The sequence below is a fragment of the Trachurus trachurus genome (assembly GCF_905171665.1).
Source record: "Trachurus trachurus genome assembly, chromosome: 23".
Classification (NCBI taxonomy): domain Eukaryota; kingdom Metazoa; phylum Chordata; class Actinopteri; order Carangiformes; family Carangidae; genus Trachurus; species Trachurus trachurus.
This window is the reverse complement of record NC_139912.1, coordinates 3,045,854-3,059,232: the sequence shown is the minus strand read 5'-3', so window position 1 is coordinate 3,059,232 and position 13,379 is coordinate 3,045,854. Positions and strand designations below refer to the sequence as shown.

At 43.9% G+C, this 13,379-nt stretch overlaps 2 protein-coding genes across 2 annotated transcripts in view; both read right to left on the bottom strand.

Moving 5' to 3' along the window:
• The window catches only part of trhde.1 (thyrotropin releasing hormone degrading enzyme, tandem duplicate 1), a gene marked incomplete at both ends in the record, with an annotated part of 192,973 nt that extends 181,013 nt beyond the window's left edge, over positions 1-11,960 (bottom strand). The window contains 2 exons of the mRNA XM_083999510.1: positions 4,777-5,021; positions 11,448-11,960. Of these exons, the coding sequence (XP_083855636.1) occupies positions 4,777-5,021; positions 11,448-11,960 (758 nt within the window). The remainder of the gene's footprint in view (positions 1-4,776; positions 5,022-11,447) is intronic.
• The window catches only part of dclre1c (DNA cross-link repair 1C, PSO2 homolog), a 476,875-nt gene that overhangs the window by 290,042 nt on the left and 173,454 nt on the right, over positions 1-13,379 (bottom strand). The gene's annotated exons all lie outside the window — the stretch shown is intronic.

Genomic DNA, 13,379 nt, shown 5'->3' with positions numbered 1-13,379 from the left:
GAATCTTCTGAAGTTTCCTTTCTGTCACCTCGTCTCTCGTCTTCACCTGAGGCCAGATGTGTTGTGATCTTCACGCTGCAGCTCAACACTCGTCCTGAGGTTCCTTCACCTCCTTCTCCTCTGCTCTGTCGCTTCTCCGAGCGTCACCTCGCTGATCACGGATGTCGCGCCGGAGAAGAATAAGCCGCGCCGCTACAGGGTGTCTACAGAAGGAGTCTGTGAGATTTTATTCACTGCAGCACTGAGAGCCTTTCATACGATGTGATTTGTTTTAGTCTCTGAGCTCTGAAGGAGTCGAGCCGGTGCCAAAACGTCAGCTTATGGAAGAAAAGTCTGCGCTGCAACTGTCAAACCAGCTCCTGCCTCTTTGCAACTTCTCAAGCTTGTTCACTGCCTACAATCATTAATTCCTTTTCCCGCTGACTGGCAACCAGTGCTTTCAGATTTTGTCTCGGCCTGTTTGCAGCTGCTGCAGCTGGATCTAAATCCCCTACATTAAATCATCCCCATCTATTGGTCGATAGAGCTTCTATTGTGCTGATCAGACTGAAGACGCCTCAACATGTCGCTGATGTTAAAGCTGCATCGGTTCGGATTAAAGACAAGTTTTTATCCTGAACTGAACAAACGATTAAGCTGTAGTCTATAATCTTATAGAAATTAAAGTCTATGAAAATGTTATAATACCATTAATAATATTAATAATGAAGTCGTCCAGCTTGATCCCACTGAGGACAATCACACTATACTTTTAGTTTTAAGAACCAAAAACCATCCAATTCTTCTCTCTGGAGCTCTAGTAACAACAGGTTGGTGTCAGCCAATCAGAAAAGAGGAGGCTTTGAGCATCTTAGTTCTAATTGGCTGACTGTTGTCTGAGTGATCCAATAAAAAAAACAGAGCAGATTTCAGAATAGAAACCAAATCCTGCAAAGTTGTTGGATGTTTGGGTCTAGGTGGTGAGGGGGCGGGGCTTAGTTGTGACATCACAAAGTGACAGGAAGTCCTGACGGCTGGTTTTAAGGCTCAGTTTCTGAATACAGGCTGTGTGCATTTCTCTGTGGACTGAGGCTTTGATACTTTCACAGTATTAATATAGAACCTAGAGCTGCTTTATAATCACACTACACATGGGCATCTACCTTTATACTGTATGGAGCTTTAACACAAACATCTACCTTTATACTGTATGGAGCTTTAACACAAACATCTACCTTTATACTGTATGGAGCTTTAACACAAACATCCACCTTTATACTGTATGGAGCTTTAACACAAACATCTACCTTTATACTGTATGGAGCTTTAACACAAACATCTACCTTTATACTGTATGGAGCTTTAATACAAACATCTACCTTTATACTGTATGGAGCTTTAACACAAACATCTACCTTTATACCATGGAGCTTTAAGGTATGAGGTAATAAACCTGCCTGATGCAGCGTCCTATCAGTGGAGTCGCTGCAGCTGATCTGGTTTTAATGGAGAGACGACAACAAACAGCAGCGTTTACATGAACTCATCTTTTACGTCATTTGCATAGAGATCAATACTGAGCTGGAAAAGTGATACTGTGTGTGCATGCGTGTGTGTATGTGTGTCTGTGTCGGTGAGAGTGTGTGAGCTCTAATTAATTCTCCCCCCTCCCAGTATTTAAGCGTTTAAGCCCAGCCTGAGGTTTATAGTAACTCTGGATATTAAGCAAATCTCACAGTGGAGACAGAGCATGTGTGTGTGTGTGTGTGTTAGCATTAGCCGCTCCACTGCATCAAGCCAATCCCTAAGCTAACAGGCAGCTTTGTGCGCACACACACACACACACACACCTCGGCAGTGTGTAATCTGGACAGTAGACGTCCCTGAACACCTCCGCTGTGAGAATCTGACATTTTGAAGCTTCCTCCTTCTGAATAAAATTATTATTTTTATTTCATTTTTTTTCACCTCCTGAATAAAAATTATCTGCTTTTTTTTGCTGCTCTGAATAATCAGCTGTGTTTTCAGTGTGTGTCTTCTCTTTGCCGTGCCGGTTAGTCATCAGATTAACATATTCATGAAACGCAAACTGGCACCTCCAACGGCTCTTAGTCATATATACATGTTTTTGTCGCTATACGTGTGTGAATTCAACAAATAATCCAACCTCGCATTCAGCCGAGGTAATGGACACATTTATATTTATTTATTTATTTTTGATTTCCCACAGCTACACACAGTTGTTGACTCCAGATCCTGACCTTAGAGACGAGGAGCCGACAGTGTGCAGGTCTCATTAAACTCTAACTAACAGGTTGTTGTGATTGTGATCGAACTCGGCTGGTTTGTCAGCTGCCGTATTGATCGGGTATTGATCAGAACAGCAGCAGCTGCTGCCAGTGAACATGGTGAGGCTCGGCTCGGCTACACGACATGTGTTCACAGCGTAACGTCTTAATGTTTGGGGCCACACGTTACATTAGTCAACTAATTAGTCGTCAGTCGTTAACATCAACACCAGCTGCTGTGAGACGAATAACAGGCTGAGGAGGAGGCGACGCTAACGTTGGTTCTGCTTCTGTATCTATACAACTGGTTGTTTATAGGTCCAGCAGCTTCAGGCAGTGGTAAATGAAGGACGTGAGTTTCACCCCAAAAAGTGTAAAAACTTCCTGTTTTATAATAAAAACCTGCAGATACATTTTAATCTCCTGGTTTAGATGATGAACGACAGAACGACTTCTCCTGCATGTCTTTTTTTTCTTCCTGAACTGTACGAACATCAATCTCTGACTCTCTGCCTCTCTTTAGTTTGACTCCATCAGTCTGAGAGAAGGTTTTTATCTCTCTGAACAACTTCACTGACACGACAGTTTCATCTTTTCACTTGTTCATGTCATCAAAGACGGTTTAGAAACAAGACGCTCCACTTCGAGTCAGTTTCCTGTATCTGTGTCCTGTGGGTTTCTCCATGACTCCACCCCCTTTAGGAGACCGGCAGACCATGACTCCGCCCCCTTTAGGAGACCAACAGACCGTGACTCCGCCCCCTTAAGGAGACCGGCAGACCGTGACTCCGCCCCCTTTAGGAGACCGGCAGACCGTGACTCCACCCCCTTTAGGAGACCAGCAGACCGTGACTCCGCCCCCTTTAGGAGACCAGCAGACCGTGACTCCGCCCCATTTAGGAGACCAGCAGACCATGACTCCGCCCCTTTAAGAGACCAGCAGACGGTGACTCCGCCCCCTTTAGGAGACCGGCAGGCCGTGACTCCGCCCCCTTTAGGAGGCCGGCAGACCGTGACTCCGCCCCCTTTAGGAGATTAACAGACTGTGACTTCGCCCCCTTTAGGAGGCCAGCAGACCATGACTCCGCCCCCTTTAGGAGACCAGCAGACCATGACTCCGCCCCCTTTAGGAGAGCGGCAGACCGTGACTCCGCCCCCTTTAGGAGGCCAGCAGCAGCAGCAGCTCTTGAATCTATTGACTCCAATGGGAGAAATGAACGTGAGCTCAGATAATGGTCGATTCTTTCGCTCCTGAGTAACTTTTAAGTCAATATTGGACTCATTTTTCACAAGACACGTCTCTTCTGAACATTTTGACATGAAAATGGACAAATTTCAGACAAATCAGGAGAAAATGAACTTTGTTCCAGACCTGTCTCTGTCTCAACAACACACTCTCACCAGATCTGATGCAGATCTCCACGGTATCATCAGTTTACGTTAGCGAACACCTGCACTAACTAATTTTCCTGAGGCTAAATCTGACAGTTAGCTGTGTAAATATTTAATGTTGTCATAAGAAAATAAAAACAGCTCACTTTCCTCTACAGACAACTATTATAAATCCACACACATCCTCTCTCTTCATCATCATCACATCTTGCTCTGCTTTGAAAAGTACTAAAAATATGATACAATCCATCTATTAACCTCACTAATAACATCAAACGTCGGGTTGATTTTTGCTCATTACTCTCATGACTCAAACAGGCATCACTTTCCTTTTATCTTGTTGATCTCAGCTGATGCATCAGATCCAGTTTGCTAAACATTTTCAGTAGAACTCGGTTCTCTGCTTACAAAAATGTAAACGTGATTTATTTCTGTGATTAAAAACGTAAACAGTTCGCTAATGAGTCGGAAACAGAACTGAGACTAAGAGAGAAATGAATGTGTATGTTACGAAAGTTCAGTTAAACTAATAGAATAAAAGCTTAAGTCCATATATGGTCATGACTTCCCTCCTCCATCCAATCAGAAGTGAGAATCGACTCATAACGACAACTTTGTGTTGCAGCAGGTGGAGCGAGTGGAGAAGACATTGATGAAATACTCTCATGCTGAGGTAGTGTACACACACACACACACACACACACACACACACACACAAACACACACACAGATGGTCACACAGACACAAACACATGCATGAAATAATAAATGTATCAGCACACAGTCTGTTTCCCATCAGCACCATGGGGAAGAAATTTGATGTGGAAACAATCCTGCACCAGAGGCTTATGGGAAATTCATAAGGAGGGAGCAAGCGGTGTGTGTGTGTGCGCAGTTTGAGATGTGAAAAAACACACACACACTCACAGACACACACTCTCTCTGAGCAGCCTGTGAGAGTTAATCAATGTCATGGATGTGAAGCTTTGACCTTTTCTGCTCAAACCACCTGCTGCTGCAGGAAAACGACTGTGTTTGTGTTTGAGTGTGTGTGTGTTTTGGAGTGCGTGTCTTTCAGTGTGTGTGTGTGTGTTTGTGTGTGTTTGTGTGTGCGTACCGTCTCTCTCTCTGCAGGGTGTAGGAGCTCCGGAAGAATCCCAGCAGCTCGTCCTCGATGGCGGCGTCGAAGCTGACGTTCAGCCGGTAAACTCTCATGGGCTTCAGCTCGCGGTGCAGAACCACCACGTACATCTGATTGGCCGGGAAGGAGAAGTGGCGGTGGATGCGCATGGCTCCGCCCCCGGGCCGGTTGGCCGGGCGACCGCCGCCGCCGCCCTCTGCCGTCACGGAAACCCGGTCCACCTGGAGGAAGAGGAGGAAGAGGAAGAAGAGGATGAGGACCAGGTTCATCCAGGATCAAACACAGTGAACTAGGGGTGGGCAAAAATATCGATACGGCAATATATCGCGATATTTTGTATCGCGATACGATATCGATATTCAAAATTTGAATTTAGACATATTGATACATCGATTTTTTTCAAATAATAAATCATGTTTCAGACGTAAATCCAGTACAACATCCGCACCTCTGCTCCGCGAGGTGTCACTGTACTGCTACCTCAGACAGTGTGTTGTTCATGCAAATATGTTGTTGTAACTTGCGCTTGTATAGTTACAATAAAATGGCATGGATAATTTGAATTACATTGTTTTGACTCATTTTGTCCCATGAATCTATATCACTATCATCTGATGTACATACAACTCGGATTTTAAGATGCATAATGCCGTTTACATTTTTCAGTGAACTATGTAGAATATCGCAATGTATCGCAAAATTTGGATATCGCAATATCATATTGTATCGTGACTCAAGTATCGTGATGCGTATCGTATCGTGAGGTTCTTGGCAATGCCCACCCCTACAGTGAACGCTGCTGTCACAGTGACATCAGACCCAGGCCGATGTAAAACTACTGTTAAAGGAATAGTTCACCAAAAAATGAAATTCAGTGCATCTGGATACATTCTTCACAAGGTTGCACAAAATTACATAATGTACACATTGTCACCATGAATGAAAAGGAGCAGAATGAAGAAAACGTATAGTACCTGCCCCTCTCTGTTGTTATAATTACATTGGCTTACTTCAACACCAATATTATACTCTATTTCAAAATATTAAAAATGATGAAACATAGTTGTGACAAGAAAACAAACAAAACACCACTCGTCTATCTATCTTTTTCTCTTTCAACTTCTTCTTCTTTGTAGACGCTTATCTTTTCTTTTTTAAACATTTTCCTAAACTATATATTTCCACACTGCTCGTCCACTGCAATCCAAGTGTCCTGAAGGGATATAGTCCAGAGTTTACTGGTAACGAGATCATTGAGGATATAACAGGTCTGTTCAGGCTGTAAAAATGTCCTGAATGACGTCGTTTCCAGTAAACTCTGGACTATCTCCCTTCATCTCCAGATGCACTTTGAGGAATAAAAAATCTACTCCAGAGTATTTGAAACGACTGGACCATGTTTGAAACATTAAATAAAACTCAGTAAAAGCTGAAGCTCCGTTTCCTTACATTGTTCTCATTGAAAAACTATACAAATGTCATTTAGATGATGTTCTGCATAAAAAATGAAGTGAAATAATAAAAAATTGGCTATAATAGTCGACCGCTTATAGTGCTCACATTGACATTGACTATATCTGTGTAGTTCTATCTGTCATAAACAAGAGATAACGGGTTGCGGTGCCGCAGAGACGAGAGCTGGGACACCGGGTCGGAGGCTCTGATCTTACAAGGTTGGTTTTCAGCCAAGAGGACGAACAGGACAGGTGAAACACAAGCAGGTGCAGAGCAGACGATCCACACAGAGAGAAAACAGGAAGTGGAACTGACATGAGAGAAAACTGAATCGGTGAGAAGTGCTCATCCAAACCGGAGCGTCCTTCAGGCTCTCTGGGCTCTGGGCTCCGTTCAAACACCAGAGGTTTGGACTGAAATCTGCTGCTATCAGTGGATTTGTTGTTTCTCTTGTTAAAGAGCAGCTCGGGCCGAGGGAGAGCTCAGCTTCGATCTCTGACATGCAAATTTGTTTTTGCTGACCACACTGCACACACACACACAGACACACACACACATACACACACAGACACACACACACCGGCCTGACAGAGCTGAGAGAGAAGAGAGGAAGCTATCACATCACATCATTCGATTTTATAAACTGAGGCTGGTTTCACTGAGGATAAACAGCTGCTCAAGACACATTACACATACAAATACATTCACTGGAATTATACAGCAACAATAGTCTCACACAGAGGCTCCTCCTCTCTTCTGATTGGCTGAGAGAAGAGATGGTTTTTAATTTTCAACACTTCAAAATACTAACTAACTATAAAAGGGATAGTTCAACATTTTGGAAAATTGGCCCATTGCCATAATCCCTATAGTCATAGCAGTAGGTTCGTTACCTTTAATTGTCGGTGCAAGCTATTTTCAGAATGGCGGAGCAGAGCCGTGAGCTGCTCAGAGCTACGCTACGGAGGCTCATGGGATTTCTTGGTTTTCCTCATCAAACTCATCAAATACACAATCCAACAACTCCACAACGCTCTGGTGGACAAAAACCTCTAAAACAACTCTGTCTGGTAACGTTGTGTTATTATCTCATAGTGTGGTGAATGTGCAGGTCACAACTTGTCCACCAGAGCGTTTTGGAGTTGTTGGATTGTGTATTTGATGAGTTTGATGACCAAGAAATCCCATGAGCCTCCGTAGTGTAGCTCTGAGCAGCCCACGGCTCTGCTCCGCCGTTCTAAAAATAGCTTGCACCGACAATTAAAGGTAACGAACCTACTGCTATGACTATATAGGGATTATGGCAATGGGCCAATTTGCCAAAATGTTGAACTATCCCTTTAATATAAAATCCCCATAACAACCAAATCTGCACAGTTTGAAACTTGGACAGAAGAAGAAGCAGCAGCAGTGCATGATGGGAACACACCTGACAGAAGTGGGAACCATTTCAAACCTTTGGGTCTCTGCATGGTCGTACATTAGCAATCCAGCCAGCCAATCAAAATGCTGATCGTGTGTGTGTGTGTGTGTGTGTGTGTGTGCGTGGCCGTTCCCTCTGTGATGAATGAAGTGATCGATATGAGCAGAGAGCTGCTGACACACAGAGGAAACTCTGGGGATTAAAAGGACGTTTTGCAGGATTTTCTGGCGAGTCAGCGAACGCAGCACCACACGCTTCACGATGCCTTCAAACGCTCCGTTCTCAGACAGAAAAAAACGCCTTTTTAATTGTCCCGTTTGTTTGATTTCTCTGCATGAACCGATCACTGATGAACATACGAACGCGGCTTTGAATGCAGCAACTTTATCAACGCCGTCTTTGAACGAAAACAATCAGCAGGATTTGTCCATGTGTGAAAACACCGCAGTGACGCTTTCAACGCTTTTCTACTTAACTTCTTTTGAATTTATTTTTTCCTCGTGACATTTCTTTGACTCTAACAATAAAGCTCCTTGCACTGAGTCTTTTTTCCTCCTATTTCTACCATCTGCTTCTATTTATACTCGCATTTATTTTTTCTTCCCGGCCTTTTCACATCCTGACTATTTTTTCCTTTTCATAATGCATTAACTGTGAGGATACCTTAGGAGACCTGCCTACCGCCCCCAACAACACCTTTTAATTCACAGCGCGCTCACACACAAACACAAAAAGGAGGCTGCAGGCTTTTTAATTGGCCTCTGCCCAAATTAGACAGATTCATCCCTGTCTCACATTAGCCGAGATGACCGGCCTGAAAAATCACGTAGCTCAGGCGTTTCTCTGAGGCTTTCTCTCACCACGGCGCTCGGCTCAGAAATTGGGCTGAAGCAGCAACTTTGACTGTTAATTAGCCTCGTTAAGGAAATCTCTGAGGCCAAATCTGGAAATAAACATTCTTTGTTAGAGAGCAGCTTGTTTTCCAGCACAAAGAGAGAGAAGAAGACCACCCAAACCAAACAAGGAGCTTTGTTTGGAGAAGAATCATCAGGAGAGTCAAACATCGGACGATGGACCTTAAGTCCCTGCTGCTGCTTCACATCCTGCAACCTGATTGGATGACAGAGGCAAGAGGGCGGGGCATACTCAGCTAGTGGATCTTCTACTTCCTCCAATAGCTACGTTTTCTTATGTAATGTTCTTTCCAAACCTTGACATGTTTCTACAGATTCAAATTTGATCGCCTTTGGAGGCTCAAAACTAGGAAGTTGGCGTTAGAATAACGGTGTTATAATAAACAAAATAATAACGGCGTTACTTTTTTCAGTTACAGTTTCCCCGTTACAACACCGTTACAACACCGTTACTGTTACTGACAATGAGATGTAACGTTACTCACCGTTACTTGACTCAAGAAGTATCATCCGAAAATAATAAGTGTACGTTATATACACATTACTGCTGTCAAGAATATTGCGTTATTAACGCGTTAACGCAAATCAATTTTAACGGCGTACATTTTTTAATCGCAAGATCAACGCTGGCGACACACCAGACGCGGAAGTGGCGTGAATAGCCGCGAACCGCCGAGAAGCGGAGCCAGTTTCCTTTCGGTGCCCATGTCAATGTGTCGTTCACACCAGCGATTGTTTCGGCGTCTGGTCTGTTTTGTGCGCCAGTTGCAAGTGAGCATGCACTTTTTGGGAAAAGTAACTAGTAACTATAACTAGGGCTGCCCCCGACCAAAGATTTTCTTGGTCGACCAGTGGTCGTCATTTATAGCGATTAGTCAACTAATCGACCCCCGAGCGTCACGACTTCCTGTATGTGGCCCTTCATATTAAAAGCCCTATAGCCTTTCATATGCAGTTCAGTCATATTGATTTTGGCTTAATTTTGACAAGACACAGCGCCAAATGTTTTTTTTTTTTTTCCTGCGACCAATCGACCAATGAAATCTTGGTCGGCTAATGATTTTTTGGTCGACTATTTGGGGGCAGCCCTAACTATAACTAATTACGTTTAAAAGTAACATTCTCAACACTGCACCTATGTAAACACCTAGTGATGCTTCTGAAGAAGACTTAAGAATCTGTCGAAACATGTCAAGGTATTGGAACAACAACCTCTTGTCTTATAGATAAGAAAACCAAGCTGCTGCATTTTGTAGACATGATGAACCACAAACATCTCTGAAACCTCTAGAAAGTTTGGACACTTGTTTTTCTATTAAAAACGGTGATAATCGTTGGCAGCAGTTTGTTTGAAACGGTGTCAGGTTGCAAAACGTCCCAGATTTCTCAAAGACTGTTTACTACACGACCCAGACATCTGTAAAGCCATAAGGCTTTCAATTAAATTTCGTCCAATTCTGTTTGTCAGACTTCTAGTAAATCTCCTGTGGATATTCGTGGATTTCACAAGATGTTTTTGATGTGTAAACAAGAAAATCAACATTTAGTACTGAGCCTTTTGGATACGTGGATTTCTGAATTTTCTCGGCTGATTCCAATTTCTCTAAAAACATCTGACCTGCTGGTACTGATTTTCTATCTAAACTCTAAATGACAGCTAATCAAACATGTCATAATCTTTTTCCTGACTACGGCTTTTCTCACACTCGCTGTGAAAAACGTCCACTTCCACGTTAAAGATGAGCGCCATAGAATTGGAAATATGTGAAACTGAACTGGCCGATCACAGCCAATCAAGCTGAACACTGTCGGCTTCACAGTGCAAAGCATCTCTGATTTAAAAGGTTGTTTCTGCAGCTTGGTGGACAAAGATGGTTCAACATTGGGGAAATGACACAAATTTATGCAGTCGACCAATCACAAACATCTCACTGCCACCAGAAGCAACTGTTTGACCTTCGTCCTGCACAGTCACCCAGCGCCAATAATTCTGCAAAGACAAATTGTGACCTGATCGAGCAAAATGACTCACAGTGACCCACATTTCAAATTGAGATTTTGGTACCAATGGAAAGAGGAGAAGATTTAAAATAGAAGAAGCTTTAAAATGATAGATATGGCCTTTTAAATTTTGGTCTTCCACTCGCTTTTTCCGATTGAAAACCTCAGAAAATTGCGTTTAAAGGCCAGCAGAGGAATACCTCACTTCTGTGACTCTGGCCTCTGTTCCTGTACCATATGATTACATGCATGCTATACGGTCCCTTGTTGTCATATAGACACCATTCAATAACCCTCAGAAAGCCGAGAATCTCATGATTCAGATGCAGTTTACAGCTCGTCTCTATCGTAAACGCTGCAGAAGTTATAATGTTTTGTAAAACATGTGCGAAGCGTTGCATCGATGTTACGCTCGGTTTAGCATCAATGCTACGCTCAGCTTAGCATCTGTTCCCGTACTACATGATTACACAGACTCTATACCATCCTTTGTTGTCATAGTGGCACCATTCAAGGACCATCGGAAAGCAGAAAATCTCACGATTCAGATGAAGTTTACAGCTCGTCTCTATCATAAACGGTTATTCTAAGTTATTCAATGTTGTGCTCGGCTAGTTAAAAGTCAACTTCAATCGTCATTTTCGTGCCTTTTCTCACTTATCTGGACTATGAAACTTTGGGAGATTGTTTTTGAATGTAATTTCTTTGAATTTTCTTTTTTTTTAATTGGTTTTCCATGTTATCAGCTGATTATCAAAAAAAAGGAACATTGCAACAATTGGACATATAGAAATCAATCAGTCTGACAGTGACAGGTCTATGAATGAAAGGTAATGCCACACAGGCCACCGTACCTCAAGGCGGTCGGCGTGCAGCACGATGAAGCGGGTGGCGTTGACGCACTCCAGCTCGATGCTGACTTCCCCCGAGAAGGTGAAGTTGTCCATGTAGACGGCGAGCCGCAGGTCGTAGTGCCGCGGCCTCAGCGATCCAGGCAGCCGCGAGTTCCTCCAGGGCTGGACGGCGCCGTCCTCGTCCCCGCGCTCGCCCGCCCCCGTCCGCTCCCCTTTGCTCCCGTTCAACCGGGCCGAGCCTCCGGAGCCGCGGGAGCCCGACTCCCCCGCCGCCGTCGCCCCGTTGCGATCCTGCCCGCTGCCGCACTCCTCGAAGCGGACGCTGAGCACCACCGCCACCGCCGTGACGATGATGAGGGTGAGGATGGACAGAGCGAAGCCCAGCACCAGCCGCTTGTGCACCGTGATGTGGCGCTCGGTGGTGCGCGGCCGGACCACCACGGACTCGGCCCACTGGTCCGAGAGGCCGCGGCCGTTCCGCATGGCGCCGGGGCTGCTGTCGTTCAGACCCATCGAGCTTCAAAAAGTGTCACTTCAACAACCAAAGAAACGTCCGATCGTCCGAAAGAGTCAAAGTCAGAAGAACATTCATCGATCCTCAGGTTAGTTTTCTTTCCAAAGGAGGTTTGTTCAGATCGTCACAAAAGCTCCAAGGTTTTTGCTCTTTCAAATCTCCAGAACTCCGCTCGCCGCTCTAAGCGTCCTTCAGCTCTGACAACGAGGTGGAAAATCAACACCACGGCACGACTCACATTTCAGGCAACAAACTGACAAGCCAGAAAGGATGAGACGGTCGTGTGCCTTCTGGTTTTGCGTCGAGGATGGGAGTAAAAAAAAAAAATCAATCAATGCAGCATGGCTTGATTTCAAGTGTAGAGGAGGAGGAAGAGAAGGAAGAGGAAGAGAAGGAAGAGGAGGAGGTATGCTGTTGAGGATGTGGCTATACAGTGAGCGTACCATCCATAGGCTTTTGGAGGTATAAACTCTACAGAAACACAACAAGTGGAGCTTCTCGTTGGGTTTTCCAGACGTTCAAATCCTCATTCTGATCCGTCGATCCACCGCCGACCCCGAGGAGGAAGGAGGATTTTGTGTCCCGGGGCCGTTTTAAAGTTAATTTCTTCTGAGTTAAAAGCTCCTCCAGAACTGCAGTAAAGCGTAAATAAACCCCCCCTTTCAGACTATTATGGGATTATTATTATGATACAGAGGGAAATAAAAACACCTCGGTGAACATTACGGTCACATATATGCACCGCAGGACTCTATGAATGTTATGATTACATTTCAGTTTTGGAGTCAGAGGACTTATTTCCACTCATAAACCCGGGTCAGCATGTGTTCAACACAGCATCCAACCACCACAGCAGAAACTTTTATCTCCGTTTGTTGGGCTTTTATTTTGAAAAATCTGCATTTTCCTCTCTTGTACTCAATTATGATCTCATTTAAACATCATTGTGGGAATATTTCAGCATTGTTAAACTGTAATTCCTCTGATTTTTTGTGTTTAATCATCAGACTCAACCAGGAGGGAGAGTTGAAACTTTAGCTAAAAGAAGGGAAGCATCTGAAATGGCCAGATTTCAAATTAAAATTTTTAGATTAGATTTAACCGGATGCTCCCATCTGACAAATAGAAACAAAGAGGTGAAGTTATATTGAGGTAATAACTCTCTCTCTCTCTCTGCTCTGAGTCTATGTCTCTCCCCCTCTCTCTCTCTTGGGGGAGTTAGGAGGATAATTTACAGCAGCGTGTGGGTTTATTTCACCGCGGAGGAGATAACTCACTCCGGTGGAAACGATCGCTGCTTCTTCTTTAACCGCTCACTGATGGAGGCTGATGGATGGAAAATCCTGTTTAAAATGATTGATCATCATAGAATAGGGATTATTCTATTATTCCTAAAAAAAAAAAAAAAAAAAAAAATC